Source organism: Brachionichthys hirsutus, unplaced genomic scaffold, assembly GCF_040956055.1.
Source record: "Brachionichthys hirsutus isolate HB-005 unplaced genomic scaffold, CSIRO-AGI_Bhir_v1 contig_850, whole genome shotgun sequence".
Classification (NCBI taxonomy): Eukaryota; Metazoa; Chordata; class Actinopteri; order Lophiiformes; family Brachionichthyidae; genus Brachionichthys; species Brachionichthys hirsutus.
The window spans coordinates 328,594-345,952 of NW_027180351.1; the positions used below are offsets into that span (position 1 = coordinate 328,594).

Consider the following 17,359-nt stretch of genomic DNA (forward strand, 5'->3'; position numbering starts at 1 on the left):
CTAATAAAATGTCCTTGATGTCAACCAAATCATTGAGCAACAAATGCATCAGCGTGTGGCAGATGCTCCCTTAGCGAGCGCAGGATAGAACGATGTTGCAGGCGTAAGCTATGGAGAAGAGGACTCACCTGAAATCACAATTTAAACAGGAAAAAAAAACATTTAAATAAAGACTAAAGGAGTAAAAAGTGTTGTTAGAAATTTACATTTCTGTGAAGCTCTGATTAAAAATATTGACTAAAATTAAAATACTGATTAGAGACGACAGACTAAATCGCTCCGTCATGTTTATGTTGTGGGGACAAAGAGACAGACATAGATTAGTACCACCATAATCACAAACAATAACGGAATGTATGGATTGAATTTAAATATTGGGTGATAATAAAATAATCCCGTTTTACGCACCTATCCGGTGTAACTTTATTTCAGGTTTCCAAACGACATCCAGCAGTTTGCGCTGACGGTCGATCTCCTCCTCGTAGACGACGATAGTTTGGAAAAAGACTCCGAATATTTCTTCAGCAGCAGCGGAGAGTCGTTTCTTCACAAAGTCCATCAAATACTCGACTGAAGACATTGTTGCTGAAATACCAATGAAAAATGATCGAGACTCAGCGTTAGCACGTTCTGCAGCTCCGAGTCAAAGTTTACTTCCGCTCGGTGTCACATTATTATTGTCCGACAGTTGAAGCGCTCGATTCTTATCTTTCCACTTTCAAAGTACAACCATTTATTTAATGGGAACTTTATATGTTTAAAGGAATGGATTAATATTTATGTAAATATGAAATAACTATTCTATGTCCATTACATTGCGTAATTGCTCAGGACACAGCGTTAGCACGTTCTGCAGCTACGAGTTATAGTTGACTTCCGCTCGGTGTCACATTATTACTGTCCGACTGTTGAAGTGTTTGGTTCTTTCCGTTCCACTTTCCAATGCTACTATTTTAATTCACATTATGTTTACGGTCGTTTCCTTCCACAATTACATGTCGTACTGAATAGCCATTTAAAACTACAGCTTTCTATTTAATTGGAAGTTTATATGTCTAAATGAATATATTCACATATATGTAAATATTAAATTGCTATTCCTCATGTCCATGGAATAAAAAGTAGGTCATTGCTCAGGACCTACTTTTAAATGATGCATTAAAGCAAAAATACTTTTTTCTATTGTATTTCAAAGTACAGGCTGTTATCATGATGCAGAACACCTCAAGTCAGCATCATAGCATTTTATTTTGTAACAAAACTACTGCTCACATACAAATATTTTAATCGTAAAAGAGCTTCTTTCCTGTTTGTTATCACTATCATATTGTACATTCTTCTATATATTAGGCAACTTGCAACTAAACGCTTGCACATAAAACCATTTAAAAGAACATTCACAGCCTTTGGAAAATGTTGTTCACAAAATGTTATGTCAACACCACACCATGACTTTAACCGGTACAATATACACCAAATATATTTCCCCCATTTAGATGAGAGAGAAATGGAGCCTCATAGGTAGCACGAGTAGTCTCTCCATTGAGCCGGTTCCAAGCCCAGATAAATGCAGAGGGTTACCGCAGGAATCGCATCCGGCACAAAACTTTGACAGAATTAAGCATGCAATTGACTAGAAGGTTGATTTGCTGCCCAGGACTCACTTTTAAATGATACATCAAACAAAACTACTTTTTTTGAGTTGCATTTAAAAGTACAGAGCTGATTTCCAGTTTGTTATAACTATCAAATTCTACATTCTTCAATATATTAAACAACTTGCAACTTAAAGCTTGCACATAAAACCACAAAATCATATCTTTTTAAAAATGAACATTTGCAACTTTTAAAAAATGCTGTTTACAAATAATTGATCAACACCACACAACGTTACAGCTACGATACGCACCAAATATATGTCCTCCATTTAGATAAGAGAGAAAGAGAGATTATGTGTGTGTGTGAGAGAAAGATGGAGAGAGACGGTAATTTCCCACAAAGGCTCCATGAAAAAGGATTAACCACTTCTTTCCTGTTATGTCACAAAACACAAGAATTCACTAATGGCTGCCACACGAGGACATTTATGCTGGCATGCAGAGGAAAAATATTTTTTTGTATTTTATTGCATTTAACACCTCACAAGAAATGGAGCACCCTTCAAGGTCACATATTATACCCTTTTTCCACAAGTTAACAAAGATCCCAGACACTTGTATGAAATATCTATGACAGTCTTTGGTCAAAATAGCAAACAGATGCTGCAGGACAGCGTCCGTCATGTCTTTCTCAAACAGCTCTGTCAGAAACACTGAATTCATGGTGGGCATGCGCGCAGCTGCACGCTTCCATGGTAACCAGTGAGGCAATTTTTTTACCACACACTAAAACATCTTTGCCAATTATCGTCAGAACAGAAGAGTGAACGGTGAAGGAGAGCATAAATTGCTGCAATCAAACGATTCGATGTGACTTGCTGTGACCAACTTCGTGTTTCCTCTGAACATTTTAGTTCAGGCAAGTTACAAGAACATTTTTTTTAGAGATATTGATGCAATATCGTAATGCATGAAGCCCACATTTCATATTGAATTAATGTGTTGGGTCGAAAAGTAGTTTGGATTAAGTGAGCAGAGATCTTGGTCGACTGAAGCCATGCACCGGGTCCTCCGAGGATGAGCAGCCTATCCAATGTTAATATGGTTATAGAACAATTTGCTCTGAAGTCTGTTTATTTCATTTTCACTTTAAATAGACGTAGCCAAATTCTACTTGCATGATTTTAAATTTCACAAATGATACACGGTGAAATGTCTAACTGCCAATCTCACAAGCATTTGGCACAAATGAAAACTAAATCTTCTCATACATTTGTGTGTTTTCTTATGTGTGAATTATTAGGTGTCGTTTCAGAACCGATTTGTGACTGAATCTTTTCCCACAAGTGTTGCAAGAATACGGCCTCTCACCTGTGTGGGTTCTCAAATGGAGTTTCAAGTGACTGTTTTGTATGAAATCTTTCCCGCATGTTTCACAACGATGCGGTCGCTCACCTGTGTGGATTTTCACGTGTGTTTTTAAGTCAATATTTTTTCTGAATGCTTTCCCACATGTTTCACAAGCATACAGCCTCTCATCTGTGTGCATTTTCATGTGGTTCTTCAAAATTGAAGAAACCGTGAACCTCTTCCCACATTCTTTACAACAATAAGGTTTTTCACCTGTATGGCTTCTTAGGTGAACTCTCAGCTTGTTTGACTCTCTGAATTTTTGCCCACAAGTTTTACAAGAATACGGTTTCTCACCTGTGTGAATTCTTGTATGAACTGTCAAGTATGACTTCAAAATAAATCCTTTTCCACATGTGTTGCACAAATGGGGTTTTTCACCAGTGTGGATTTTTAAATGACTGTCCAGTGCAGACTTAAATCCAAATCTTTTGTCACACATTTTACAAAGGTACGGCTTCTCACCCGTGTGGGATCTTGTGTGTTCGATCAAGGCTGTTTTACGAATGAAACCTTTTCCACACGTGTTGCACGAATGTGGCTTTTCACCAGTATGGATCTTCAAATGCTTGTCAAGTACCGACTTGTTTCCAAATGTTTTCCCACACGTTTTACAAAGGTAGGGCTTCTCACCTGTGTGAGATCTAGTATGATCGGCCAAGACTCTTTTACGAATGAAACTTTTTCCACACGTGTTGCACAAATGCGTTTTTATACCAGTATGGATTTTTAAATGGTCGTCTAGTGCCGACTTGTTTCTAAATCTTTTCCCACACGTTTTACAAAGGTACGGCTTCTCACCAGTGTGAGATCTAGTATGTTCGGTCAAGGCTCTTTTACGGATAAATCCTTTTCCGCATGTGTTGCACAAATGGGGTTTTTCACCAGTATGGATCTTTAAATGACAGTCCAGTGCAGATTTGTATCCAAATCTTTTCCCACAGGTTTTGCAAAGATACGGCTTTTCACCCGTGTGGGATCTCATGTGTTCGTCCAGTTTTGACTTAAACATAAACAGTTTTCCGCAAGTGTCACATTTCAAAGCCTTTTTAGATGTTTGGCTGTTACCGTCACTCTTTGAGGTGGTAGAGTTGTTGACATTGTCAGAGGGAGAACGGTGCTCACTTTTGCAACTTCTTTTCTTTGCCTTCGGCTCTGCATCTTCACTTGACGAGTTTCCATGTTTACCTCCTGTCAGATCTTGACTACCAGCTGCATCTGAGTTGTTAGTGGGACGTTGGTGGTCGATGTTGAGTTCTGGATCACAGTCATCACTTTGCTCGTGAGCAGCAGTTACCACAAAGGTAATAATCTCCTCCTTCGGAACAAGCTGCTCTTCCTCCACAGCAATGCAGAGTTCCTCCTCTTCCTCTTCCTGTTTGATATGTTGAGATTCTGGTTCCTCCTGGTCCACAATGGAGTCACTCTCCTTATTTATACAGATCTGGTCAGTGAGAACCTCCTCCTCCTCATCCTCCTCCATCAGGAAATGTTGCTTAGGGAGATCTGGAGGGATGGACAAACAAAAACAAACAGGATAATGTTCTACAAATCTTTAGATTTGTTTGCAAACAATCAAATCATTGAACAACGAATTCATCAGTGTGTGACAGAATCCTCCATTCGCGACAGCAGAAATCACAATTTCACCGAAAAAATAAACAGATTTATATAAAGTCTAAAATATGAAAAATACATTTTTCAAAGTTCAACGAAGTTGGGTTGTTTAATTGAAAATATTGATTACAGAGAAACGACAGACTAAATCACTCCGTCATTACCCCCGCCATAAAATAAATGCAGATTCATTATTGTTAGGTTTTAATCAATCTATGGGGGGAACCGAGCTGCTTGGCGGAGGTCTGCGCTCTCCAAAGGCTCTTCTGACACAAACACAGACCTGCGAGCAGATTATTACCAATATAATCAATAAACAATAACGGACTGTATGGCTGGATTTCAAACATAGTGTGATAATGAAATTATCCCGTTTTACGCACCTATCCGGTGTAACTTTATCTCAGGTTTCCAAACGACATCCAGCAGTTTGCGCTGACGGCCGATCTCCTCCTCCTGGTCGACGATAGTCTTGAGAAAAACTCCGAATATTTCTTCAGCAGCAGCGGAGAGTCGTTCCTTCACAAACTCCTTCAAATACTCGACTGAAGACATTGTTGCTGAATGATGGAGACTCGGCGACGGCTCTGACATCCTGCGGATCCGCGTCAGAGTTTCACTTCCGCTCTGTGTCACATTATTACTGTCCGACTGTTGAAGTGGTCGATTTTTTTTAATTCCACTTTGAAAAGCTCCTACTTTCAATCGAAACATTCCAATGATGGGTTTAAATGCAACTCGCTTCATTCTAAAATCGTATCTACTCTTCTGAATTGTCTTTTGAAACAACAGCCATATATTTATTTATCTTTAGACAGGAATAAGATATTATAATATTACATTTATTTGAAAGTCTATCGCTCTAATGCGGTAGATCTTTTGACAACTCTTGATAGATCATTTATGATCTATATTTATATTAAAAAAAACGTTTTACTACCTTAGTAGATGAGATAAAGGAAACGTGGGAATGCTTATGATGAAAGAATTAAAACACTGAGGACTCAGGACTCATTTTAAAATGACATGTCACAGCAAAGTACTTTTACTTTTGTACTTAGTGTCAACAGGCTGCAGGACTATTCCTGTCAGCAGCATTGTACTTTCTGTTAAAATGAAATACAAATATTAAGAAACACTGCTCTGAAACCGTTTTGTGTCTCGCATCCATCGATCTATTCATCCCACAGAAGATCCTGAAGCTGTGTGCTGCATGTGACATCCTGGGAAGTCTGAACGTATACTGCCACACACGCCAGTGAGGGAAACAACGCTGTTAAACAATCCTAAAATAAATTGCAGTTCATGATATGGGTATATTTTTAATAACATAGGGACTCTGGTATTGATCCAACATCATAATGCAGTTACTATTAAATTTGAGAACCCACGGGAAGGATGGGAAACAGAAGCAGGAATTAGATGCGAGTAGTATTCATGTGACCGAAAGGCAGGTGAAATACTGTTGAAACACAATTGTGAAAAATATAGCAAAAAAAATAATCAATTTAAAATCTTATGCACTTTATTGTTTTATGACCCCACGTTTTTTTTCTCAATCACTCACAACATAAATGTGTCCACAAATCAAATCTGGCCAGTCCCTCATCAGTTTTTGTTCCACTGATTTTCATATACAAAATAAAAATGGTGGCTACTACTCATTTCTGTGTATCTACTGTACAGTTGATTTCTGATTGTAGTTCATCCAACAAAACTGTCCAACCTCCTGCTCGGTCTCTCCATCCAGTCTAGAGCTCATTTTACTTCTTAACGACCTGGATGACGTCCTCGTGCTCCATGACGTGGGTTAGGCCAACCCTCTGAGGGCTGTACTTTGTACTGGTTCCCTGGAGAAGACAGCAGAGTTCAGACTCCCTCTATATCTCTTTGTGTGTGTATAGTGACCTGCATATTGAAGTAGAGAATCAATAGCGAGTTGCATCTCGTGAATCAGAGGAAACAACTGATGCAGCAAAGGTGATTTTAATTCAGGAAGAAAGTCACATTTTGAGGCACCTTTAAAAGCAGCCCAAAAACACACCCATCTTTCCTGCCCGGCCTATCCCAAGATTCAAGAGATAACAGCGATGTTTAGTTTCTTTTTGGACCAACTCAGAAGTTGAGGAGTTATGGTGAAGAATATTTCTTCTTCTTAAAGTGCACACGTAACATTTAACTATAACAGCTACAACTGGCTTTAGTATTATTCCAACTTTTATTCTAAGCACAACTAACAACTTCATCTGAAAACATTGCTTGGAGACAGCCGCAGCACTTTGTCACATATGGGTAAGAGACAGTGAAATGTTTTATTGTCTATGAGACTCTTAATGTCAACAGTTAAATTAGGCAAATAATGCACAGCATATGTCCGAAGACCCCTGTCCAAACATTTATTAATGTCTTTAGTTATTCTCTCCACACGGACAATGAGGCATGTCTCTGGAGGTCCATGAAAAAATGAAATTAACTTACCCAAACCAGAGCATATTTGAACTGGCTCGCTAAGGTTCTGTGGATTCGATGGCACTGCAAGCAAAAAGACACATTTGCATACTATATTTGCAAAAACATGAAGCATATACATCTGTTTAATGTATGTTTTCATTTAAGTACAAACGTTAACCTTGATATCAAGGGTATATTTATGAAATGAAGTGTTTAAGCTACCACATGTTCGACAGCTGCAGCTCGTCTCATAATGATGGCATCATTAAAGTCTGGGCGCTCTAGAAACATAAATTGATAACGAACAAAATGATCAAGAAGAAATGCTTTCAGATAGGTGTGTAGTGGTCTGAAGGAATGCACGAATGAACAGATTTCAGCACCTCCTCTTTTCTTAGTATAGATGCAAATCAGAGCCAGGTATTCCCACAGCCTCTCCAGAAGGTAATCCAGGTTCAGCTTCATCCCGCAACTGAAGAACACAAATAGACAGAAAAGGGGTGGGGTGGGGGGGGGTAAACTCTAGAATCAAAGCATGAATGAAGTAAAGTGAAAACTTCAACCCGAGACAAACTGACCTGATGACGACACTGTTAGGTCTCCGTGCCAGGCGGTCCACCTCCTCAATCGAGATCTGGTCCACCTTATTGTACACCTGGAAACGCCACAAATGATATGGATAAAAACAAACTCCAAAACGAAAAAGAAAAGTTAGAGATGTGTCAAAACCTTGTAACTCCAAATATTAAAATAGATGTTTCTTTATCGATGAGGATATTTAAGGTTGTTTGAGAAAGTTGTGAATCTTAAATTCTGACTTGCACACAGTTCAGAGTTAAGCGCTACCAGGCTTTGACACAACCCAGATGATGAGTGCTGGCATACATATAGGCAAGGCATGTAAACTCTGTTCCCAACTATGACGTCGATGAATTCGTCTGGTGTGCAGTCTTCCCTGAAAAGGACTTCTGCATTAAAGATCTCTGAGGATAATGAGTTAAAGAAGTAGATTTAAATGCTAAAATAAGTGAAATGAGGACTTAGGAGTCAGGAATGTGCCGTCTTTCCCGATTCTTGCAGTGAAGGATACTGTATTCATGAAGGATGAGCTGAACAAGCTTCTCTGAACAATGGGTGAGAGGAACCGTGGAGTTGTAGGAGAGGCCGCCACCTTTCTTGGGCTAAAGACGGACAAATCGAGGGTTTTCACAGAGAAAATTCAGATATTCAGTACTCTAAAATAACTAAAGGGATTTGCCCTTCAAGTCAACAGCTTTGCTGGTCATATTTGCATGTGATGTCACATTATTTAAAAGTTTTAACTCCTCTAGATAGCCGCCGTACTTCAAGACAACAACAGAAGATATACCTTGAAATAAATATTTGGTTTTGTGCTGTTTAGTCTGATGCCCACCGATTCCAACTCTTTTTCTAGAAGGTCTCTAGAAAGAAAACAAGAATTTATGATGAACGCACTTGCATGCCTCTCAAACCCTGTAACAGGCTCACACAAATGCAGTTTGTGTAACACACCTCTGAACATCTCCTTTATTGGCATCCAACATCATGATGACGACGTCTGCTGTCCTGGCAACAGCGATGACCTGCCGGCCTCTACCCTTACCTGAAAGAGATGGTCATTTTTTTAATATATACATATACATATAATATATATTGCAGTCTGTCCTCATACAAGAATAATAAGACAGGAATAATATGCACAATATGCAGTAAAGACAGCCGATGTTTGCTCACTTTGGGTTTAAAACACAGACGTGTATGTTACCTTGGGAAGCACCCTCAATGATTCCGGGCAGATCCAGCAGCTGGATGTTTGCTCCTTTGTACTGCAGAGAAATGAGTAAGAGTGAAATACCTACTGTTACACTGCATTTAATCTGCCAATGTTTGAATACTGAAGGACAAATGTACGTACCTCTATGACACCAGGTATGCAGGTGAGGGTCGTGAACTCGTAGGAGGCAGCTTCACTGGCAGTTGATGTCATCAAACTAAGGAAGGTGGACTGCAGGACACAACAAAGGACTAAATTAGACCAATACGTGTTTTCCTCCTCTGCCCTGTAAACAGAGGCTGCAGCAGCGCTTTGTCGGTACAACAGGACTCTGGTGAAAATCCACACAAGAGAAGAGCTAACATGTTCACGTACCTTACCCACAGAGGGGAAACCAATAAGAGCAACACGTGCATCTCCTGACTTCATTACGTCGAAGCCCTCGCCTTTGGCCCCCGTTGACTTGGAGGGCTCCAGCAGTTGATTTCTGTATTTGGCTAGCTTGGCCTTGAGCAAACCCAGATGATACTCAGTGGCTAGAAGATTGGAATAAAATAAAAAAATAAAAAACAATAACTGCAGTAACTTTCATTTTGTTGGGTTGGATACCTTTACTTTTTTTTATTTTTAATAAAGGCCATGCCTGCAAAATATGTCGGTGAGAAATATGGAGATGTTGTTATTCATATGTAACACAACTACAACAACAACAGATTGGAGTTCATTTATGTCACATAAAACATGTGATGCTTGTGGTATAATTTTGCAGGAATTTCAAAAATGAGTTAATAACGCAATGGATACGCCACCACACACAAACACACACGGGGCCACCTTAAAGTTCGTTCTTGGTGTAGCTAACCGTTAGCTCCTCGCTTACCTTTGTTTTTCTGTGTTCGAGAGATTTCTCTCTCTATCTCTGCGATCTTCTCCAATATCCCCATTGTGGCAGTTAAACTGGGCTACAGCTGCAATGCCAGTAAGACAAAAATAAGAACAGAAACGTGTCACAGACGTTAGCCTTGGTTAGCCTTCCGGTTAAGCATTTGGACTCAACAGTTGGCAAAACTCACAAACAAACATTATAATTTCAACACATATACTTCTATATCAGCATCCACATAAAACACGCAAAATGAAAACGACCTGTGTTGTAAGAATAGAGGAATTTACAGTTTGACGAAGGCTACGATCCACAACATGCACGGATGACTGGCATCACAAACCGGAACAAGGTCCACTCGCGTGAAGGGTCCGGGTGGAATAATCGTCCGTGACATTTAGAACACGTAACTCGCTGCTGGGAATTGTGCTGCGTGATTATGTCTGACCGGTAAATAGTATATAGCAATGTATCCATTCAGACGTAGCTATACTTTAACAGGCCGACATTCTTGACGTGGTCAATATTAAAAGTTAACTACAGTTGTTGAATAATAACAAAGATGGCTGCGCCCTCAGGACGGACAGGCTCACAAGCCTCCGACCCGCCTGGCTTTGAAGGTTCTCCTTTTGCAATGGCTGGTCGACCACCGGAGGAAAGCCCTGGTCCAGAGCAGGAACAGACCGCGAGTGTGAAACAGAAGCCATGTAGGGTTTGCACGGACTTCAAATCGTGGATGAAGGCCCAGAAGACGCAGGCGGGCACCGCTTCTGTACAGGTGATATCAGGTCAAGACGGGCTTCTGATCTGTTGGTTGCCAATGTTAAAGTGGCTAGTTTGCCTGTCTTTGATGCACCACATGCTACCTTGATTACTCGTGTTTGTGTGATTCTACAGGGGACCCAAGTTGCAGAATTGGAGCCTCAGCAAGACCTCCAGTGTCCACTGGACAGGGAGGAGTTGGGGCGTAACACCTGGTCCTTCCTGCACACAATGGCAGCATACTACCCTGATCACCCAACTTCTACCCAGCAGGCCGAGATGGGACAGTTCCTCAACCTTTTCTCAAAGTTTTTCCCCTGTGACGAATGTGCAGAAGACCTCAGGGGGAGGTCAGAACCCAGTGCTGCTATAGATAACAACATTATTAATGATCAGGCCTTATGGCATCTTCAAGCACATTTGAAGGATCGAGAGATCTACTCATCAAAAATACTGCTGACTAATATGCCACAAGTGTATAGCTATGGAAAGATGTACTTATACAATCTAGAAAGACAGAGATGCTTCACTTTTATTATCTTTACAGCTCCCATCTGTTGACAGCCATGTTTGTTTGTCTTCTTATATGTTTACGCAAAAAAACAAACAGCTGTCACATTTTTTATAATTTTTAAAAAGAGAAGGCCTTTTCTAAATGCACCATCTCCTCTCCGCAGATTAAAAACCAATCAGCCAGACACCAGGACCCGTCACGCTCTTTCTCAGTGGCTCTGTCATATTCACAATGATGTCAGCGCACGGCTCGGCAAGCCTCAGTTCGACTGCTCACGTGTGGATGAGAGGTGGAAAGATGGGTGGAAAGATGGATCCTGTGACTGAGAGGATCTTCACATAAAGTTTCTCCACATCTTCATTGTGGAGAAACTATGTGAACCAAAGTTTGTAAAGGTTTTTGTCGGTATTCATTGTACATATCTGGTAATAAAGTGAAAAGTATATCTAAATCAAGAGTCATAACATGTTACTAGGTGGTCTAAAACTTAATGAAATAAAAGTTTATAGTTGTTCAAATTCAAAACATATGTTGTTATACGTTATTACAATGTTTGTAACTCATGAAGTCAAGCGGAACTTTTCATTTATTGTACTGTTTTTAGCTTTCGGTTCCAAAGACCCATTTTTATTGTGCGACTGACTCTTTTCTGGACTCACACCGCAGCTCCATGCAGGCTCACAGAGAATGATGAGGACAAACTCATTGCGTTTCATTTTCTGCAGAATAATGAGAAAGTTACATTTCATAATTTAAAACTTTAAACTTTGGATATATTTTATAGGCTTAGGCCAGAATATTCCAGAGTAGTATAATTGATATATATAAAAGTTTGTGGACAGGTGTTATGGTGTCCCACCTCGGATGCAGATTTTTCTCATGTAAAATTGTACAGGCAGTGAAAAGAGACAAGACAATGGTCGTCGTTTATGACGCAACAGCGACACCGGGGTTAGTTTACGTTTACGCGCAGCCTGACATGTGGATGTTGATGACAAGCTTTTCTAAATTCTTACCCAGCATGCATAATGGTAAGTGATTTGTGTGTGTTGAGAGCCAGGAGGTCTTGGTGTCTGTTCATTTTAAACATTTGCATTTAAACTATTATATAGCAATATGCTGCACATAAATTGTGTCTCAATGACTTGTCACAGTGCGGGCACGTAAATCCATGCACGCTCCCCACGGCGCGCCATTTGCCCGCGCGCCTCAGAGTGCGCGCAAAACCAAATCCCGACAACACAGAGCAAGCAGCGCGTCCATCCTGCCGTGGAGCCGAGGGGAGCGCACTGCGCGAGAGAGAGAGAGAGAGAGAGAGAGAGAGAGAGCGAGAGAGAGGGGGGGATAGAGAGAGAGACACAGAAGATGGACGGAGTGGGATCGTTCGGAGCTGGCCGGACCGGGTCCGCTGTCGACCCTCTTGCCTTTGCCAAGCAGCCGCAGACCATCCTCAGAGTCCTGTCCTGGGTAAGAGCCCCCCCCCCCCTGATGCTGCTGTTTGCGTGTGCGTGTGCGTGTGTGTGTGTGTGTGTGTGTGTGTGTGTGTGTGTGTGTGTGTGTGAATGTACGGAGGTGCCTCTCTGTTGTCGTTGCTGTGCGGGACTCGTGACGTGTTCTCACTGCAAACACAGACTGCAGAAATCCGTCGATAATTGACCATTCGAGTGCGTAAATGGAAACCACGAGATGAACGTTTCTATCAGTGTGTTTTTATTGATGCATGTCGTACAGGGTGCAGCCAAGGCCTGGTGATTGTCTCACACACACACCGTGAAACTGATCTCTGATTCGTTTTTTTATTTTTATTTTTTTCCAGAGACATAAAAACCCACACACAATCTACACTCACGTGAAAAATCTATATTAAATGCAGCAAAAAATGGAAATGAAAACGCGGGTCAATCATCTCTATGCTCAGTCCCGAGCATCCTCCTTTCTTTTAGTCGTTGCAGGTCCAAAATGTCATAACCACACAACGCACCCTTCTTCATTTATGAAGAAAATCATATTTACAGATAAGAATTTTTTGCCTATTTAACCTACACGCTCGTCGTCCGTCATCCCACCACCTGTGATTGGTCGGCGTTCATCATTACGCACGCAGGGCTGCGGAGACGCGACTCCCCATTGACGTTTGTTGTAACGTATCACCTTTGGATGACACAGGAAAGGTTGCCAAGTACAAAAATATCTGAAACAAGTCGAAGAGGGAGGCATCCAAGAGCGTTAGGGGTACGATTGTAATTTAATCCGGTTTACGGGTTTGCACTTAATAAATATGGAACTATGACAAATGTATTCAGATGATTTCATAATAAATCCAGTCTAACTTCGTCGACCCAGAGTTCCATATCTATAATAAAGGCCTGTACTTTGGTATTAAGAACCATTTACTTTTAGCTTTTACACTAAAGTGGGATTCTGAATGCAGGCAAGTCATTTTTTAACACAGTATTTCATGCTATTTCATTGCTGTGCTGAGGAGTTTACAAAGGCAATCGATCTTGACAATTTTTAAGATGATATTATTATTTATTTGAATACATCTTTAGCAGCTAACGAGACAGGGCACAGGGGAAATGAAAAGATCCAGCAAGTAGCTGTGAAAGCATGGCGGGACAATTTAATAGAGCATTCTACTCGGTTTAAAAGGTCACTGTCGAGTTTCTGTTTGTGATTGTAGCTTAAACAGTTTTCTCTCTGTGCGCATATCAACCATCACATGACTGAACCCCCCCCCCAACTGAGATGCCTCTCTCTCCTCGTGTGTGTGTCACATGGCCCTATTCTGCCACCGAGTGTTAGTCAGCTGACCAGAGGCAGGGAGTGTGTTTGGAAGAAATACCGAGAATTAGCTGCAGATGTAAAGGAGCGTCCTTCATAAAAACACAAAACCAGGCCTCTTCATTTATTGAGCACGTTGCCTCGGGATGATGGGAATCGTGCAATCATCCACCTATTCAGTCATTCAGAGAGAGAGGAAATTGGGTTAATGCCTTTGGTCTGAGCACGTTAAAGCGATGCCGGGCGGCGGCAGTGCTCTTTCCCTTTACTATACAACGATGCATAAGGATGCTCAGACAATGAGTCGCATGTTCTTCCTTCCTCGCTCCATCTCGTCCTACCTAACCCTTCCCGTGTCCCCTTTCCACAGATATTTTCCCTGGTGGTTTTTGCCTCCATTGTGAACGAAGGCTACGTTAATATGGGCAGCGAACGTCTCCACTGTGTCTTCAACAAGAACGCAGACGCCTGCAACTACGGCGTGTTCGTAGGCCTGGTGGGCCTGCTGGCGTGCTCCTTCTTCGGCCTTCTCGACTACAAGTTCTCCTCCATCAGCTCGATCAAAGATAGGAAGAAAGCCGTAATGCTCGAGGTCGGAGTCTCGGGTGAGGAAAGCGTTCCAGGCACAGAAATATGTTTTATGTCCCGTTTTCAGCATCATTCTTGTAGCACTAACTTTGTGTTTTTGTTGTTAGATGGCCATGAGGGTGACAGAGTCTATTAAAAAACTGAAACAGACCAATGTGGGTCTTAATCAAAATCATTGTCAATGTTTGAGCAGGTTTAAATGCAGGGCTCAAATTGCTGGGTTTCCCCAAGATGCTCAAATATCTAGCGTAGTTTCAAATGACCTTTTTCTTGACTTTAAGAGAAATGAAACCTGGCAGAGAATCAGAATATTTTTTTTATTTCTAAAGAGAACAAAGAACTAAGGATTGAGATTTGACAACTGCTGTTTCCTGAGTAAAAATAACTTTGAAATGACTCCCATTTTACAGTTGTTTTGTTTCTTTTTCTCGTCAGGTTTCTGGACATTCCTGTACTTTGTAAGCTTCTGCTTCCTGGCCAATCAGTGGTCTCAGACCACGACCGACGAGCTGCCACTCAACCAAGGAGCAGATGCAGCCCGGGCTGCCATCGCCTTCTCCTTCTTCTCCATAGTCACCTGGGTGAGAACACGGATCTATACGTGTACAAGATCAGAGATAGAAATGTAACATTATGTTGATATAAATACATAAGTCACATTTTATACGACTCATATTACATTATTGGATTGGGTGAAGGGTTATTGATGAAAGTCATTCTGTGGGAGTATCTGACCGGCTTTATCTTCACTCAACCAAAGTAACATGAGCTCTTCTTTGCTGAAACATTAACGTAAACCTCTCTTGTAACTTAATGGACATATTTTTCAGTCATTGTTTTCTGAGAATTTGTTCAGAAATGGTGAAAAGGCACAAATATCTGTCATTCAGAACTTTTGCATAGAAAGTCTTTGAAATTGTAGCTGCTGCAATCTGACAGAAGTGTGAGCTCTTCCCTGGACTCTGGTGCCTTTAAACAGGTAGTGTGTGATATTGTTGTTTTTAGACCGAGATCACACATTTCGAGATAAAAAAACCAGAAAAAAGCAACGCTTGCATCATGTGTTTGCCATTTCCTTGAAATCAGTTTATTGACCGATCAATGAGCGAAACAGAGACGATAGCTGCAACCAGAGTATACCTGTGCATTCTCCATCCGTTATCCAATCAGTCGAGCTCCACAGGCCTGTGTGTCAAAGCGTGATAGTTTTGTTGTCCAGTTATCTTCCAGACTCGTTCACACACACACACACACACACACACACACACACACACACCACTACTGCTGAGAGGCAAACTCTTGTCTTGAACTCATGTTTGCCTTTGATTTGAGGAGTGTGTGTGTGTGGGCAAAAATTCACCCACTTAACTGGATAATATAATAGCTTTGTGACTAATATTATTCAGTTAGCATTTTAAATAGCAAAATCCAGCACATAGACTCCCCTCAAATCTGATTGGCTAACATGATGTGACGCCGCAATAAGAGGTAAAGAAATGACCAATATTTCATAAAAAGGTTTGAGCTGTGGCTCCTACCTGACTTGGTGCATCTTCCATCGCTCGTTCTTCACCCCTTCATTTCATCTCTTTCTTGTCCCTGTCGTTTAGCCTCATTTGCAACCTCTCCTCTTCCCTGTCGTTTTCCTTCCTCCTCCCGGCTCCAGTCGTCGAGCTCATGTTTTTATGATGAGTGTGACTCACCGTAACTTAGCTACCTGGCAGCCGAGCATCAGCCACTATAGCAAGAAATAAGCGATGTGTGCTACACGTGATCTCTAGTGAGCAGAGCAGATCAACACTTCTATAGCTTTTCTTTCATTATTAAAATAATGTTTTGTCGAAATCTACTTCTGACGATTAAAGCATAGATGCATGATGGCTTATATTAATTAGAGGCACTGTTTCTCCAATCTATTAGGAGGAGGATTATGCTGTGTGTACGCATCCTGGTTATGCAGTTCCAGGCCACACTGACAAAGTAGCATCTAAAACTAGAAAAGCACTCAAAAAGACAACGCTTTCATGGTTTTAGGTTTTTCTGATCTTTGCGTCCTGCTGCCTCTGCAGGCTGGACTAACAGTTCATGCGGTCCAGAAGTATCTGCTCGGCACAGACATGAGTCTCTTCACCACGGAGCACATGGATGGCGGCGCTCCCACCCAGCCATACCCCTCCAATTCTCCAGTAGGCGGCCCCGCTGAGACCACAGAGACCTACCAGAACCCGCCCTTCACCGAGAACAACACAGCACCCACGTACCAGGTTCCCATCTACTAAGGAAGATAGACCCGATGGTGGGTGATGAAGGTCAGGAGTGGGATGAGAGGAAAAAGACGGGAAATTGCCTTCTGTTTCTTTTTTTTGACCATTTGTTTTTGACCTTCAATATGTATTTTTTTCTTTTTTTTAATGGCCTCTCCTTCTTTCTTCCTTTTATTTTACTCCTCGCATTTCCTTTGCTAAACATTCCAGCATTATCAGCACTTTTCTAGATTTGTACGTTAAATCCACTCTCCGACCGGCATCCCCGTATCACGGCAAAAGAAACAAGAGGAGGAGGAAGTGGAGATGAAGAGGCCACTTTGCAGTAATAAAACCATTTTGAAGTAAAGAGACAAAATAAAATCAACATGAAAGATTAGTGAAAACGGTGCATCCAGCACCTTCGTCAAATTCCTTTCATTTATCGGAGTGTCAAAATTCCCTTTCATGCCAAACAGCATGGGGAATGTTTTATTTCTTCTTTCTTTTATTTTAGCTACAATATAATCTGAACTTTCCTCCATCTTTACCTGCAACAGTTAATAGTAATCATGTATTTACTGAACCCGCATGCTCCAAACTTAGATCTCAACTAAGTGCCATACTGTGCTGTGTGTCTCAGACAGTGACTTAATTTAGTAGATTTCACATGCTGTAAAAAAAATAATCAAACAAACAAAAAAAAAAGACAAT

General features: G+C 41.1%; 4 protein-coding genes across 6 annotated transcripts; 2 read left to right on the top strand and 2 right to left on the bottom strand.

Annotated features, from left to right (window-relative positions):
- Positions 1 to 2,883: 2,883 nt before the first annotated feature.
- On the bottom strand, positions 2,884 to 4,086 carry LOC137913927 (gastrula zinc finger protein XlCGF57.1-like). The gene is made up of 2 exons (XM_068757547.1): positions 3,306 to 4,086; positions 2,884 to 2,969 (listed from the first exon to the last, which is right to left on the bottom strand). Exons 1-2 carry the CDS (start codon positions 4,018 to 4,020, stop codon positions 2,884 to 2,886), a joined length of 801 nt encoding a protein of 266 aa, XP_068613648.1. The 5' UTR covers positions 4,021 to 4,086.
- Positions 4,087 to 5,730: 1,644 nt separating this feature from the next.
- LOC137913928 (developmentally-regulated GTP-binding protein 2) lies at positions 5,731 to 10,091 on the bottom strand. Of its 2 annotated transcripts, none has more exons than XM_068757549.1 (14): positions 10,045 to 10,091; positions 9,752 to 9,839; positions 9,247 to 9,407; positions 9,013 to 9,102; positions 8,863 to 8,923; positions 8,610 to 8,700; positions 8,446 to 8,518; positions 8,167 to 8,257; positions 7,962 to 8,059; positions 7,655 to 7,731; positions 7,460 to 7,548; positions 7,299 to 7,357; positions 7,104 to 7,157; positions 5,731 to 6,475 (listed from the first exon to the last, which is right to left on the bottom strand). In XM_068757549.1, exons 2-14 carry the CDS (start codon positions 9,813 to 9,815, stop codon positions 6,389 to 6,391), a joined length of 1,095 nt encoding a protein of 364 aa, XP_068613650.1. In that variant the 5' UTR covers positions 9,816 to 9,839; positions 10,045 to 10,091; the 3' UTR covers positions 5,731 to 6,388. The 2 variants fall into 2 exon arrangements, with proteins under 2 accessions (XP_068613650.1, XP_068613651.1); XM_068757550.1 differs by having other exon boundaries at positions 10,018 to 10,084.
- A 32-nt stretch (positions 10,092 to 10,123) lies between these two features.
- LOC137913929 (FAD-linked sulfhydryl oxidase ALR-like) lies at positions 10,124 to 11,505 on the top strand. Of its 2 annotated transcripts, XM_068757552.1 has the most exons (4): positions 10,124 to 10,204; positions 10,333 to 10,532; positions 10,652 to 10,866; positions 11,194 to 11,505. In XM_068757552.1, exons 2-4 carry the CDS (start codon positions 10,389 to 10,391, stop codon positions 11,354 to 11,356), a joined length of 522 nt encoding a protein of 173 aa, XP_068613653.1. In that variant the 5' UTR covers positions 10,124 to 10,204; positions 10,333 to 10,388; the 3' UTR covers positions 11,357 to 11,505. The 2 variants fall into 2 exon arrangements, with proteins under 2 accessions (XP_068613653.1, XP_068613652.1); XM_068757551.1 differs by lacking the exon at positions 10,124 to 10,204 and having other exon boundaries at positions 10,266 to 10,532.
- An 890-nt stretch (positions 11,506 to 12,395) lies between these two features.
- On the top strand, positions 12,396 to 16,681 carry LOC137913918 (synaptogyrin-3-like). Its single transcript, XM_068757539.1, has 4 exons — positions 12,396 to 12,497; positions 14,185 to 14,419; positions 14,838 to 14,983; positions 16,472 to 16,681. Exons 1-4 carry the CDS (start codon positions 12,396 to 12,398, stop codon positions 16,679 to 16,681), a joined length of 693 nt encoding a protein of 230 aa, XP_068613640.1.
- The last annotated feature ends 678 nt before the right edge of the window (positions 16,682 to 17,359 follow it).

Coding starts and splice junctions, on each gene's coding strand:
- LOC137913927 (XM_068757547.1), bottom strand. CDS start 4,020: ATGTTTAAGTCAAAACTGGACGAACACATGAGATCCCACACGGGTGAA. Junction 2,970..3,305: donor TCATACAAGAATTCACACAG/GTGAGAAACCGT, acceptor GAACCCACACAG/GTGAGAGGCCGTATTCTTGC.
- LOC137913928 (XM_068757549.1), bottom strand. CDS start 9,815: ATGGGGATATTGGAGAAGATCGCAGAGATAGAGAGAGAAATCTCTCGA. Junction 8,519..8,609: donor AATAAAGGAGATGTTCAGAG/GTGTGTTACACA, acceptor TTTTCTTTCTAG/AGACCTTCTAGAAAAAGAGT. Junction 7,158..7,298: donor CTGCAGCTGTCGAACATGTG/GTAGCTTAAACA, acceptor TTTTGCTTGCAG/TGCCATCGAATCCACAGAAC.
- LOC137913929 (XM_068757551.1), top strand. CDS start 10,317: ATGGCTGCGCCCTCAGGACGGACAGGCTCACAAGCCTCCGACCCGCCT. Junction 10,533..10,651: donor CGGGCACCGCTTCTGTACAG/GTGATATCAGGT, acceptor GTGATTCTACAG/GGGACCCAAGTTGCAGAATT. Junction 10,867..11,193: donor GCAGAAGACCTCAGGGGGAG/GTCAGAACCCAG, acceptor TCCTCTCCGCAG/ATTAAAAACCAATCAGCCAG.
- LOC137913918 (XM_068757539.1), top strand. CDS start 12,396: ATGGACGGAGTGGGATCGTTCGGAGCTGGCCGGACCGGGTCCGCTGTC. Junction 12,498..14,184: donor TCCTCAGAGTCCTGTCCTGG/GTAAGAGCCCCC, acceptor CCCTTTCCACAG/ATATTTTCCCTGGTGGTTTT. Junction 14,420..14,837: donor GCTCGAGGTCGGAGTCTCGG/GTGAGGAAAGCG, acceptor TTTTCTCGTCAG/GTTTCTGGACATTCCTGTAC.